The 15,057-nt window shown below is 30.1% G+C and overlaps 1 protein-coding gene across 2 annotated transcripts; it reads right to left on the bottom strand.

Moving 5' to 3' along the window:
• Positions 1-780: 780 nt before the first annotated feature.
• LOC107437674 (uncharacterized) lies at positions 781-10,125 on the bottom strand. 2 transcript variants are annotated; one of them, XM_016049756.3, is made up of 4 exons: positions 9,761-10,098; positions 3,355-3,593; positions 1,709-1,806; positions 781-1,086 (listed from the first exon to the last, which is right to left on the bottom strand). In XM_016049756.3, the coding sequence occupies exons 2-4, from the start codon at positions 3,590-3,592 to the stop codon at positions 799-801; spliced, it is 624 nt and encodes a 207-aa protein (XP_015905242.1). In that variant the 5' UTR covers position 3,593; positions 9,761-10,098; the 3' UTR covers positions 781-798. The 2 variants fall into 2 exon arrangements, 1 of the variants encoding a protein (XP_015905242.1); XR_011636435.1 differs by lacking the exons at positions 781-1,086; positions 1,709-1,806; positions 3,355-3,593 and adding an exon at positions 4,731-5,928 and having other exon boundaries at positions 9,761-10,125.
• Between the last annotated feature and the right edge of the window lie 4,932 nt (positions 10,126-15,057).

The following is a 15,057-nucleotide window of genomic DNA, read 5'->3' as shown; positions in this document are numbered from 1 at the left end:
TATTGAACTGCAAACTACATTAAACATAGTTCTAAAGAAAAGTATCACGCTAATTTTAAAAAATATTTTTATTAAATAAAAAGGAAAAATATTAAGAAAAGGGAAAATATCGTAGTACATTCCTATATAGCTGAAAAGAGGAGGGAAGGGATAAGGGCTAAAGGCATGAAACCGGTCTCTCCCCAGGTGGCGTATTCGAGTGTTGCGATCGCCAATTCTCTAATGCCAGCATAGCTATGTTCAAGTTTCAAAAATAATTTTTTTTTTTTTTAAACAGTTAGGTATAAAGATTCTAAAAATAATTCTCAATTAATTCTTTTTTAAATTAATTGCTAGCATTATGAAATAAAAAGTAATACTTAAGCATTCTAAAAAAAATTCTTAATGAAGTATGTTAAAAATTTTTTTAAGTTGTTAATTCTGTAAGTTAAATTGTTAAGTTTTGTATCCTATCCAGCTTTAATTTTGTTCTTTGCCTCTTTTGTTTTGTTAAATTTTGCTTTCAACAGTTGAGCACACTATGATCTTTTGTTTAATTGCAAATGTAGCAACAGTCTTTTTTAAAGTGTTTGCCTTTATATGTTTTTCATTTCTTTTACCCTGATTTGCAATTACTTAGATGTTTGATTTTTTTTAATATAGTTTTTTCGTATTAATCATTAATTAAGGTATTTGTTGTCTGCAATACATTATTTTTCTGAAAATTAATGATATCAAACAACCAGTGCGATAAGAAATGTTGATATTGTATGATTTCTGGTAAAAATGATGGAAAAAAACTGAATTTAAATAAATTATTTAATCTTTTTTTAATTCCATAAGTGTATTAAATATACGTGATTTGGCAACTGTCCGGCTCCTTGGCGACAAAGTTCTCAACTCCGCTGCGATGTACGAGCCGAAACAATCCAAATCATCCTTTCTGGCGACGCTGTTAATGGCTGCAGCCATTAAATCACTCTCCTGAGTACATTTTCTTTTTCTTTGATGGATTGGTGTGGTGCTCGTAGAGTTAAGAGTGTTCAAATAGGGATCTTCATCCGTGGAGTAATCTTCGAAGGTTTTCTCCATTTCCTTCTGCTTTTGCTGTAAGGAAATAAAGCTTCATGCGACTTTTAAAATAATTTATCAATGTGCTTCTACGGAAATTGCTTATCGTGTTTTTAGGTTTAAAGGAACAATAATTTGGCAATAATTTAACTTAGAAGTAAATTTTCAAATAGTGTTAAATACTTTTCACTTGATTTCACTTAAATTTAATAACTTTTGACTTATATAGGCTTCATCAATTGAAACTGAAATGTGTTTTTTCAGATGAAAGTATCTCCAAATTTTGCAATGCAATGTTAGAAGGTATCATGCGGTTTCGTGAAGAAAAATCATTATAAGAGATTCCCAACAAAATTTCTATAAATTTGAAATCAATAGGATTAATAACATTCTCACCCGAACATCATAACAAAACAACCTGCTTTCCTCATGGATGACTTTACAGTTTAAATTAAAAAATCAATAGTGAGAAATTATAGGACTAATAAGGATATTTTAGTAATTTTTCTGTTTAATTACAATAGTTATGCTGTAATTAAGTAAAAAAAGATGCATTAATTTCATAGCTTTAAACTAGATGTAAATCAAATATTTTATTGGGTTTCAAACAATAACATATTGCATAATTTTAAAGATAAAATCTTATTTTTATACGAACCTTTAAATTATTCCTACTGTCACAAGGAATGGTACTTGGTCTTAAAAACATCATCTCTTTGTAATACACCCACTTAGGTTCAAAGACATCGCCGATACCTGCAATAAAATATAATAATCATCTTATCCGTATTTAAAATTATATGTGACTTCAGAAACTCTTAGTTAATCAAGCTGTTAAAAACTGAACTTCAGCTGAGAATAATAGTAAATGGCAATAATTATTTTACGAAAATGAAGATTTGTTTACAATTATATTACTTCATAACTGTTCTAATTCCACCAACATTTCTTTAATTTTAAGTAAAAATTCAAATAAATTATTTTCATTTTATACATTTAACATATATTTAGTTAGAGAGTAATAATTATTTGCTTTGTATTAACTTATGCCCTTACTTCAAAAAATAGGCAAAAACAATATCAAATAATGTCAGTAATTCAAGATGAAATTATCTCCAAGCATTNAAAAATTGTACCAAGAAAATAGTTTAACATTTCTTTTTTAAATGAAATCTAAATTAATTATTTTAGTTTTATAAAATGAACAGAAACTGAGGCAAATATATATTGATGAAAGTATATAAATAAAAGTAATAAGTAATTGTTTTGAATTTACATATTTAGTTCAATCAAAGATGCAGAAACAGCAAATTGTACTTGGAAAAGATCATGACAAATATTTTTTAATTAGAATATTGACAATAACTTGTACGTGAAAAACAGTACAGTTTCGTATTATCCTGGGAAATAATAAATTGTGATAGGGAAATAATTCATCAAAATTTCTATAGTTTTATCAAAAGAAAGCTTAAATTATGTATTTTAATTGTAGGGAACTCGGGCAGAAATATAAAGGTATTCAATACATTTCTGTTTAAAGAAAGCAAAAGAAAATAATCGTTTGCTTTGAAATTACATATTTTGTTTACTTTATTTATAATGCTAAAACATCAAAAATAAAATATTTTAATAGTGCAGTAGGAAACCGATTATCCGGAACGATCGGGACCATCGCTATTCCGGATAACTGATTTTTCCGGTTTTCTGAATCGCTACAAAAAGTCGTTTTTTTTTATTGTAAAACCCAACTAAAAAAAATTTATTTAGAAATAATCTTGAAAAAACGAAGTAATACACTAATAATTATTTCCAAAATGATGCTAGGGTAAACATCTTTCAAAAAAGAAAGAAAAATTCTAAAATCATATGAGGAAAAAAAAAAAATTTTTAAAAAATAGCGGGAAAATTTATCGAATTTCGCTCCGGTTTTTTGGTTTTCCGGTTTTCTGATTTCCGGATAACGGGTTCTGTACTGTACTAACTGAAAGTTAGGTAATAATGTATATTATATTAATAATATATAAAATTATTTGGTTAAGTGCTAGAATTTTTTATGCAAATAGTAACTCTAAAAATAAAAATAAATCATTTAAATCCCATGTTAACAGATTGAAATAAAAAATTTTGAGAAAAAGAACAACCTATTAACGTTTCTTTTAAAGCTTTATATTTAAATTGAAGTAGATTGAAATAAAACGCTTATAGTGATAAATATTTAGTTTAATCCGCTAGCTTCATGAATGTTTAATTTAAATTTTTAAAAATTCTTTAAAAAAGGAAGAAAGAAAGTGATATTTATTTTACCAGCTCCACTTGTCCTCGACTTGATCACTTTTTTTTGGTTGTCTAGAAACTGTGTCCTCAGATTGTTAATCTTTTTTTTCACAATTTCAACATCTGTGTCAAAGATCTTAGCAATGTCATTTAGAGATTTCTCTCTTATATATCTATCGGAATATGATGGGATATTACTATCCCACAATTCCGGTCTCTCCTTATACTCAGCAATGAGTTTGTATATGGCATTTTTATTCCACTCCATTCTATAAAAATAAGAAAGTACTTTCAATAATTTAATTTATAAATTAAAATATTTCTGAAAAAATTAGATTTTTAAAAAGTCATACTTACATGAAGGCAACAATCACAAAATTATATTCCACGGGATTAAAACTGACGAAACCGATCGGGAGAGATTAAAATTTATCAGAATATATGAAAACTGACGAGAAACAATTATATATGCAATTATATATGCCCCCTTGTTGACGTCATGAAACGTAAGACGCTGATTGGTTTTTGAGGGAGAAAAAACTTGGATGGAAAGTAAAACATGCTCAACTATCATATTTTTTCTACAACAAAATTACAATGCAACAAAATTATTTTTTTAAATAATTATTTTTTCTGAACATAAATATAGTATAATAATGCAAAAAATAATCAAAATAGGCTAAATGCTGAAAAATTTTATCAAATATTAAAACGAACTATTTAAATAAGGCCTTTATTTTACATAGTTCTTGAAAAAAATTAAACATGAGTTCGTAGTTAAAAATGGAGGGTATCGATTAAAAGTTAATAAAAATCAAGCTGCATAACATTAAAATATACATTTTAAGCTTTAAAAATGATATAAAATAAGACTTTTCACCAATATGAGTACGATTATGTGTATTTAGATGATTTTTTCGAAAAAAAACACTTGTTACATATTGTAAAAGAATAAGGCTTTTCACCAGTATGAACAAGATAATGCCTATTTAAATCACATTTTTGACAAAAACCCATACTACATGAACATGGCCATGCACCAGAATGGAGACAAGATTATGTTTATTTAAATGACCTTTTTGAGAAAAACTTTTGCTGCAAATACTACAAGAATAAGGCTTTTCACCGGAATGAACAAAGCTGTGTCTTTGAATTGAATAAAACTCACTTAGTTGAATAAAACTCACCTTGTGAACGTTACAAGAGTAAGGTTTTTCATCCAAATGAACAAAACAAGGTCTAATTAAAGGACTAGTTCCAGAAAAATGTCCATTGCATATTACTACAGATTTTTACCAGTATGAAACAGACTTTGTGCATTTACACGACTTTCTCACAAATAAGATATGTCATACATATTAAATGAACAAGACTTTTCACTAAAATGAAGATTAAAAATTCACAACTTTTAACAATGATTATGATTTTTTTTTATTTCACATACATTACAAGAATAAAGTTTTCCAATAATAAGAACAAAATTTTGACTATTTAAATCGCTTCTTTGTCAGCATGAATACGATTATGCATATTTAAACGATTCTTTTGAGAAAAAGACCTATTACATACAGTACAAGAATAAGGCTTCTCACCAGTATGAACAAAACTGTGTCTATTTAGATCACTTTTTTGATAAAAACCCATATTACATATACTACAAGAGTATGGTCTTACACCTGAATGAACTAAACTATGTTTATTTAAGTAAGTTTTTTGAGAAAAACGTTTATTACACACATTACAAGAATAAGGTTTTTCACCAGTATGAGCAAGAATATGTCGATTTAAATGACCTTTTTGAGAAAAACACATATTGCAGAGATTACAAGAAAAAGGTTTTTCACCAGTATGAACAAGTTTATGTCTATTTAAAACACTTTTTTCAGAAAAACACATATTACATACACTACAGGAGTAAGGCTTTTCACCAGTATGAACAATATTATGTGTATTCAATTGATTTTTTCGAGTAAAACACATATTGCACGTGCTACAAGAATAAGGCTTTTTGCCAGAATGAAGTAGGTGATGATTTTTTAAATTACTTTTTTGAGTAAAACGCTTATTACACATATTGCAAGAATAAGGTTTTTCACCCGAATGAACAAGACTATGTCTAATTAAAGCACTTGTTTTAGAAAAACACATATTGCATACAGTACAAGAATATGGCTTTACACAACGACTTTTTTTAGCAAAACCCATGTTATATATATCGCTCAAATATTACTTTTTATTAAAATGAATATAACCCCCCTTTTTTTTTAAAAAAAAGGCAGGTACTCTTAGATAGTATAATAAGGAATGCAGTTGATCAGTCAGTTTCAGGTTACTATTATCAAATGTCTATTGTTAAAGCATCAGAATCCATAACTAATTACATATATATGTAACTTTATTTTCTCACATATTCATAGAATGAAATACAATGAAAAATTACGTTCTTGAATTAAGGCAAAGATGGAAAATTGCCTTGCTAAGTAGGAACAGCAGATTTGTTTCCTTATTTAGTTGTTTTTTTAAGTTGATGTGATCCTCAGGCAAAACCCATTCGCAGTTCATTCATTAACCATTCTACTGCACCCAATAGCCTTTAATGATATTCTAAAATAAAAATTCGAAAAAGGAATCAAAATTAAATTGAGGGTTGGAAAACTTTTAGAACAAGGAAAGTTTTGGATACATTTAAACACTGATAAAACTGTAAAAATCATCCAAACATGGTTTCGTGAACATTATTATAAGATTATCCTCAAGAACTAGCTACCTCATGGTTCAACGCTGAATTTTCATTTTGGTAATAAAATTATTTTAAATAGTGAAATGCAACAAATAGCGGTTTGGTTAAATCAACATATATTCAGTTAAGCAGCAGACCCAATTTTGGGTTTACGACTATTAATATTCAACTCTGTAGCCTTATAATTTTTAACCAATCCAGAAGACAAGGAAATTCCTGGATCAGTACCCCCAGACGTATGATTTGTTATAGGAACATGGAGGAGCACCAGTCACCATTTACTACATGGGGAGTCTTTGGCCGGCAGGGATCGAACCCACAACCTATTAGACATGAGCCCAGTGCCCTACAAACCAGGCTATCCCAGCCCTAATTATGAGTATTCAAACTTCGTTAATGTCAAGTCCACAACATGCACAATACTGTGAAATTGACCATATATATTACGAGACAAAAAATTAAAATCACGCCTTTGATTACTCACTTTTTGAGGCGAGGATTACTGAGTATTTTTGAAAGTTACAATGTAAGTTTCCATGTTTCTCTCGGTTATCTTTAAAATTGTAGAATAAAAATTTGCATAGCATCACTCTTTTGATTATAGACAACACGTCATTAAAAACAGAGTATGTGCCTAGTTATTAATTATTACAGTAGTTACCAACTTATATAACATACCCACAATTTTGGTCCCACACAAAATAAATGTTTATGAAGACTAACTAAATATCTGTTCCTTCCATGAAAAAATGAAAAAGTAAATAAGCAATGACATAGAATTAATCAACACCATGCAAAATTGATCTGAATTTTATTGAAAATTCAATGATTATGTTTTTCATTTTAGGTTTTATGAAATTATATACATTTAAAGCACAATAAAATTTTGCATACTTTGTCAATAGTTAATTAGTTGTTTATTAAGAAGAAAAATCAAAGCAATCGAACCTGAAAACTATTGAAATTATACATAGTGTTATAATTTTTTTAAAACTTAAATTCACCTAAACTAAAGAAATTTTTCCAGAAATATCTTTATGAAATACCAAAATTTATTTAAGTTTAAAATGATTAATTTTAGAAAGCTTATAATCAGGGTTGGGTTTTTGCCATCAAAAACTGGTTTTTGACATGACAGTGGTAAAAACCGTGTTTTTACTGGTAAAAACTGTCAAAAACCAACTGTTTTCTTTAATTTATGGCATATAGCGGGCAANGCAGACGTTGAATCAAAACTCATCAAATTTATGAGAGAAGGTAAATATGTTGTAAATGATTGCTATTGATTTTGCAACTATATACGTGTATTCTTATAGAAGGATATACATTCATACAGAAATATTGAAACTTTAAAAGGATTTCCCAGGTTTTTACATGTCTCATTTCTATGTAAAATATTGAAAGTAAAATTGATAAGAAAAATTTATTTTATGAGGCTTTCTTTTTATGTGTACATGTGTTTCTCATAGCAAGATTTTAAGAATGAAAGTAATCAATCTTGACATTCTTCAGTAATGTAATATGCCAAACAAAATGATGCTTGGAAATGTTGAAATTTTTTTTTAGTATCCTNTCTGTAAGAAAAAAAGTTTGCAGAACCATTATTGCTTCTGCAGAATTTTTTTGTTTCTGAAGAAAATGATTTTTTTTGTTGGTAAAACAGCTTCTGTTTCTGCAGAATTTATTTTGAGAACTTTTGTTTGTGGCAAACCAAAAATTTTTATTTCCCAAATAAAAAAAATCTTTCTGCAAGAACTCAGTCGCTGTGTTGCCGTGTTTCTGCCACGGGGTTTATGAGGCTTTCTTTTTATGTGTACATGTGTTTCTCATAGCAAGATTTTAAGAATGAAAGTAATCAATCTTGACATTCTTCAGTAATAGTAATGTAATATGCCAAACAAAATGATGCTTGGAAATGTTAAAAAATTTTTTAAGTATCCTAATATTTTACTTCAAATATTATGTTTTGATATATTCATGTTGGGAAAATGCAAGAATCAGTTCTTAAATATTTATTAACAACTTTTTTTCTAATTTTATTGCAGAAAAATGAATTAATTTTAAATTATAAGCAGTTAAACTCAAATAAAAATAAAAATAAAGTCTTACCAAAACTATGGGGTTTTGACATGACGGTAAAAACCATGGTAAAAATTGTCATGTGTCAAAAACTTGCCAACCCTGCTTATAATACAAAACTTTTTATAGATATGAATAATACGGGACAGGGTGTAGTTCGGACATGGGCCTCGAATGGACAGCTAGAAAATTTTATTTTCTAGCTTTCTTAAACTTATTATTTTTCAGTCAAATTTCTTCTGTGAGTGATGGGCATCATTGATTAACACTATTATGAGTAGTTGTATAAAAACACTGTGAATACTGTGTAGAAATTTGTAACAGTAGGTTTTTAAGTTGCAAAAGTAATTTTCTCTTTACTCTTTTATTACTATATCTTTTTTTCTTTTTAAAGTTTCAACAAGTAGTCATAATATGTTATAATAATACTTTTTTTTATTACTAATTTTGATATTAACTTTTGCTCTGCATAATTTCAATTAATCAGCAGTAGGCTCAAACAAACAGTTGTCTTTGTGGGACAAAAGTAGACACACAAAATACGCATTAGTGCAGATATTTTATTAAAAGATATGTTGAATGAATGAATTTGTTACAAATATAATACATTTTATGTTATTTATTTTCTAAATTAGAATGATTTTGTAAAATGAATTATTCATATACAAGTAGTGGTTTAAGTCTGAAGTCACTTTTTTTAAAGGTTTTCAGAAAATTTAAATAAGTTTTTTTTTTATCAGGTTTGTTAAAAGAATATAATTCAATGTAGATGAATTAATAAAGAAAACAAAGTTTTCATATATATGTATTTTTTGTCATACATTAAACTAAAACAGAATAACCACAAACAATCCTGTTTTCACTTTCGTGATTTGTTTACACTGCTCAAATAAGAAAAATATTGCTTCACCATGCACTCCATGCTGTCCATTTGGGCCATTTCATCATCAATTTAAAGCTAGGGCTTAGATAAACCCATTAAAATTGGTTCAACTAAAAATTGAGTTTTTGTTTTTAGTTAAATCAAGTTGAATAATAGTTTTCAAATGTATTTAAACTGTCTCTCAATATTGTAAAATGCTCCATTATAATTGTACTTTAATTAAAATATAACAATGTTAATATTCCAATAAGGCTTAGATTGAAATTAATTGCATTTTTAGTTATAGATAAATCTTTCAGAGTTAGATAACACAAATACAAGTTATCAAGTTCGCACACACTAGCCACGTCGCTCAACCTTTTTTAAAAAAGTTTATTATGGGAAAACAAAACAACTTTGTAATTCTAGATATAAGCCAGAATGAAGATAAACATCAAAATTATTGTTAAAAAAATACTTCATGAGTTAAAAATTACATATAATATGGTATTTTGACAAAATTGTTAATGTGTCCAAAATAGCTCCCCATTAGATGTTTCATTTATCACGTCAAATATCATAAAAAATAAAATATCTATAGTTTTAACCCATTTATGTCTAATTTTTGAATGAGCTGTGTTCATTCAGGATCTCTTCCATTTCATTCAGTTTATACCAAATTATAGTTTTCTTCAATATAGCCTAATCTTAAAATAATAGGATTTAATAAAGTGTCTACTTTATATCATACTTACACAATGCAAACTTTTTTTGCAGTACTTTATTGCTTCTAGAACAAAATACTCTTGTACAAATTTCCACTACGCTCGTTTGTTTGTTTTGAAAAATTGGCAATCTAGTAAACGTACCATTTATAGCTACTTATTTCTGCTTGCCTTACAAACCAACTCAAAATTTTAAAAAAATATCTTAAAAATTGTTTTTGAACAAGAAGTAGGTAGCACTAGTGTCCCGCAGTGGACTGATCGTTAAGACACGGTTCCCAGCAGATCACCGAAGTCAAGGGCGAGAGGTGTAGCATATGAGCAACGGAGTACCTATGCAATAAGGCACGCACCTCCAATCGATGTAAAATAAGGGGGTAAAAAGCAGCGGGGAGTGTTGATCGAAAATAAAATAAAAGGAAAATAGAATTTTAGGGGATAGTCTAGTTCAGTGGTTCCCAACCTGGGGGCGATAGAGCTCCTCATGGGAGCGATAATCCTTAGGGGGGTGATAAGGGGGCGACGAGTATTGAAAAGATAAAAATTGCTAATATGTAATATTAATGACAAAAGCTATTTAAGATCGAAATTGAAAACATATATGAAGCTTATGGTTCTGGTGTAGATAAAGAATTACGATAGTTAAAAATTAAAATATTTCAAGTTCAGGATCGTTTTCGTCATACGTTTTGGTATCGCTGGCTGAAATTTGACCTTTAAGAATTCTCTTTTGTTGAAAGTCATGGTCTTTTATATACCTTCTTCTCTTCAAATGTTCCTCTCTCGTCTCATTCCCATCCCTCCGATTTAAAAAGGCATATAATAGGAGAAACGGATTGATAGACGAAACATTTATATAACTCTAAACCTCACACAATTGGTAAACTCTTATTTTACCTGCTACTAAAAAAATTGTTGAAATCATGTTGGGTGAGCGATCGAGCAATAAGATAAATTCTCTGAGCAATAATACTGTTTCCAGGCTTATTGATGAGATGGCCGCAGACGTTGAATCAAAACTCATCAAATTTATGAGAGAAGGTAAATTTGCGTTGCAGATTGATGACTCAACTGTGCTATTGTATTAGCTTACGTGAGATTCATATATGAGAGTAAGGAGATTGGATGAACGAGGAAAAGTTGTTTACAAGAGCTTTGATCACTGATAAAAAATGTTCGTAGGTTTTTAAATTGGTCAAAGACTATTTTGTGGAAAAAGAAATTCCCCTTGCAAACGTAAGTGCTTGTGTGACAGATGGTGCTCCTGCCATGTCTGGTCGTCATACTGGGCTTCTAGCGCACCATAAAAAAGAAGTACTGTGGTGGTCATCACCATTCATTGTGTCATTCATGGTCAACATTTTTCTGCAAAAAAGTTGAGTGTTGCCCTGCATGACACTTTACAATTCGTCATTTCTGGCATCAATAAAATCAAAGCTGATTCTCTCAATGACCGTTTGTTCCGAGAATTTTGATGTGAAAATGATGAAGATTTCGAACGCTTGCTCCTACATACAGATGTGAGATGGCTTTCAAAAGGAAACTGCTTGCGTCGTTTTTTCGAATCGTTTCACTCGGTTACTGAGTTTTTCGACACCACTGATCCTGTTTTAAGCGAGATTTTGAAGCAACGCAAGTTAGAAACTGCGTACCTCACGGATATTTGGAAAAAATGTACGAAATAAACGTAAAACTTCAAGGAAATAAAGTGAACTTAATCAAGGCTAAAGAAATCATATCTTCATCGCCAAGTTTGATATCTACAAGTCAAACATTGGTCGCAAAGAGTTAATGCAAATTTCCAACTCTTAGAAAGTGGTCAATGGCAGATATCGAGATTCTCGAAAATAAAATCTTAATTTTTACTGATCACCTTGACCAGTTAAAAACTGATATGGAATCAAGATTTGATGAAATTGGAAATTCCGGATTGGATTTTCGATCCTTTCTCTTTTGAAGTTGTGGATAAGCTAACTTCCTCTTAGCAGACTGAGTTTCTAGATTTGAAGTATGCTAAAGTCGTCTTTAAAAAATACGGTTACGAGTTAGCTTGGGTAAAGCTTAGAGACACTTATCCACAATTGTGGAAACAAACTGAGCCGCTCCTCATCTCGTTACCGTCAACATTTAGTGGAGAGAGGATTTAGTTCTGTCATACAGCTCCTGACATAGGTTGGACATTTGCTTCAAAGGAGACCTGCGACCTGCGTTTAAATCTGACGAACAAAAAAACCTGACATTCAAGCTTTAACTGAAATACACCAAGCACAGGGCAGTCATTGAAGTGGTAAAAATGTACTNCCTGACAAAGCAAAGAAATAGGTTGGACATTTGCTTCAAAGGAGACCTGCGACCTGCGTTTAAATCTGACGAACAAAAAAACCTGACATTCAAGCTTTAACTGAAATAAACCAAGCACAGGGCAGTCATTGAAGTGGTAAAAATGTACTTTCTCACTCTTCATTTTTTCCTCAAATTTTAGTTGCAAACGTTTTAACTTTTTCTTGATTATATTAAAATATGAATTTTAAAAAATGTACTTTTGTTTTGATTATTCCATTTTAAAAATAATTTATTTTTGAAAAAAAAAGGATGCACATTTTTTTTTTAATTAATAAAAATGGCTGGATAAAATTGCCTCCCTATTTGCATTACAATTTAAATTAAAATCAAATATAACTTAGCGTTTGGGTGCTCACAAGCAGCAATGAATGATTTTGAGCAAAAAGAAAAAGGGGCGATGTGTGTCAACCAACCCCAAGAGGGGGCGATGGCTCAGAAAAGGTTGGGAACCACTGGTCTAGTTGGTCACCGAAGTCAAACAGCACTGGCTGCGGTCAGTGTGCAGGTGGTTGACCATTTGGATTAGTCTGCGTAAGGTCCAAGAGTGTGCGGTATTGGTCCTCGTTAAACTGTTCTATCGTAAATTGCTCGGCTTCGCGTGCAGGTGGTCGGGCTAGTGAAGCGGGGTTACCATCCCCTCTACAGAGGATCAAAATTGTGATGGCATGTCTTCGGATCATCCTCAGGGATATTTCTCAGACCGTCACCTATAGACCTTTGTGCAGCTCTAATGCGACCCAAATGAACTACAACAGCAGATAGCACTAGTTCATTTAAACTAAATGTGATTGCTCTTTTGACGTGCCTGCAAAATTGACGTTCGATAGCATATGCGAGTCGTATGCAGTAAGACTGTTCTAATGCAGTGAGAATGCATTGCACACCAAGCCGCAATTTAAAAACCCAAGCCACAATTTAAAAACATCAGAAGGTGTTTTAGGTTTAATTAAGAAATGATGCTGCATATGAAAGGAGAAATAGTCTGAGAAATTTAGAAGAATCCAAGTAAAAGGTGACTCGACGATAATCAACTTAACTCGATTTGCTTTCTCCAAATCCTTCTTGTGACCAAAAGAGTGGATTCTTCCCATAGAAATACACTACGTCTCGTTATTAAAATGATCGTAAGAAATTAACTTGAAAATTTTTAAGATAGGTACTTTATTTATGTCGCACTAGAGCTGCGCAAGTTATTTGAAATTTTAAAGACAAGTCAATTTTCGTGGTTTGACGTAATTGCTTTTCTTGAATGTTGCAGAAAAATATTTGGATTAAATCGATATTAAGGTCGAATAAAAAACCTCAAGAATCGTAGGACCCATAACGCACTTACTCGGTTCCTTCGCAGGCTAATCAAAGCTCTCACCCACCACACACTGACCGCAGCAAGCAATACTTGACTTGGGTGATATACTAGGAACAGACAGTGTCTAACGATGTCTGTTCCTAGTATATCACCTAATCTACTGTGGGTGTATTTTAAATAAAAAATATACCGAAGCATTCACTCATCTTTTTTATATTAATAGTATATTTTTTAATGAATAACAAACGTCATGGTTGATGCATAAACGCAATTTGAAACTTAACGACACTTTAACCCTTTGCAGTAGTATTAAGTTTATACATGGGTGTCATGCTGGTCGAATTAATGATAGTTGAACGAACAGTAATACATAAGATTATGAAGAAAAAATATGCAAGATTATGAAGAAAAAATAAAATTTATTAAATACTTTTTAAACTTTAGGTATATGTAACTCAATAAACAACACGTTTTAATTTTATGTAAAAATTATATTTTATCGTTCTCCATCGTGTGGTATCTTTCAAAGCAGTCTCACCAATATGAAATCCAGGTTTTCGAGAATATATGTCGCCAAAATAATTAGTTTGGTGTTTTCCGCCTTTAGTTTTTTTTTCCTTCAAAATATTAATTTAAAACCAAATGTTCCATTATAAATTCTACCTTTTATCTGAAATACTGAAACATTATTTTTTCCCATTAAATAGCTTCTTTAAATTTTCATCGATTTCCTGCTGGAAGAGGTGGATCAATGTGTTTTATTACATTTTTTATCCTGTAAAAGTCAGTTTAATGGTAAAATGATATTCGTTATATGAAAAATTCGCATTTTTAAAATTAAATTTCTCAAGACCAATTTGATCGATTTCGCACAAATTCTGCATTTTGCCATTTAAAATTGTATTCTTTAAAATGATGCAATAAATTGTATACCTAACAATTCAAAAGTTTTTCGACTATTATTAATTAAAATAATAAATATTTACTAAGTTGATTGTGCACGGAATTATCTTTAGATAAACGAATTTCATAATTGCGTGCAAAAAATTTTCGATTCGATAAAAAAATTCTCGAGATAACGTGAAATACGCAAAAAGTATTTAACATTAGGGGTCTAAGCTTCAGACCACAGTCCTGACCAAACTATTGGGACTACTCCCTATATTTTGGGGTCAGAATTCCGAATTCGTCGAAAAAAAGGTAAATTTATTCAGAGTTAGTCCGTTTTCGTGTTTGATTTCGAAACTTAAAATATAGTTTGCACTAATTAGTTAGCATATTTGAGGTCATCCCTTTGAACCATTGAGTCATGGAAAGTGAAGATCCAGATATTAGAATAAAAGTCATTCAGGGTGGTAGCTTTTTTTTGTTTTTTGTGAACTGTAGATAACACGAAAGAAAAACAAAGGAAAAATTTTTTACAACATAATCTTTTTTTTTTTTTTACATTCTGTAACAATTTTTTTTTAAAAAATCAAAAGAGATAGATTTAGCTGGCAAAATGATTATTTTATCGCTTTTTTTTATCACCTGTATAAAATTAAATAATCGTATCACACATTTTTACTATCTATTGTTTGATGTATCAGAGCAGACGATATTAATCAAGTATCTTGTATTTAGTGACGTAGTTAGTGGAGGGCAAGAGAGAACATATATCTCTCCCCTAAATTTTTAA

Source organism: Parasteatoda tepidariorum, chromosome 3, assembly GCF_043381705.1.
Source record: "Parasteatoda tepidariorum isolate YZ-2023 chromosome 3, CAS_Ptep_4.0, whole genome shotgun sequence".
In the NCBI taxonomy this organism is placed as follows: Eukaryota; Metazoa; Arthropoda; class Arachnida; order Araneae; family Theridiidae; genus Parasteatoda; species Parasteatoda tepidariorum.
The sequence above is the reverse complement of the archived record's forward strand: the minus strand, read 5'-3'. Positions and strand labels throughout refer to the sequence as shown.

Excerpts from the sequence above, each read along its gene's own strand:
- LOC107437674 (XM_016049756.3), bottom strand. The coding sequence starts at position 3,592 with ATGGAGTGGAATAAAAATGCCATATACAAACTCATTGCTGAGTATAAG. Across the intron at positions 1,807-3,354 it reads GTCGAGGACAAGTGGAGCTG|GTATCGGCGATGTCTTTGAA; the intron begins GTAAAATAAATA and ends ATTTTATTGCAG. Across the intron at positions 1,087-1,708 it reads ACAGTAGGAATAATTTAAAG|CAAAAGCAGAAGGAAATGGA; the intron begins GTTCGTATAAAA and ends ATTTCCTTACAG.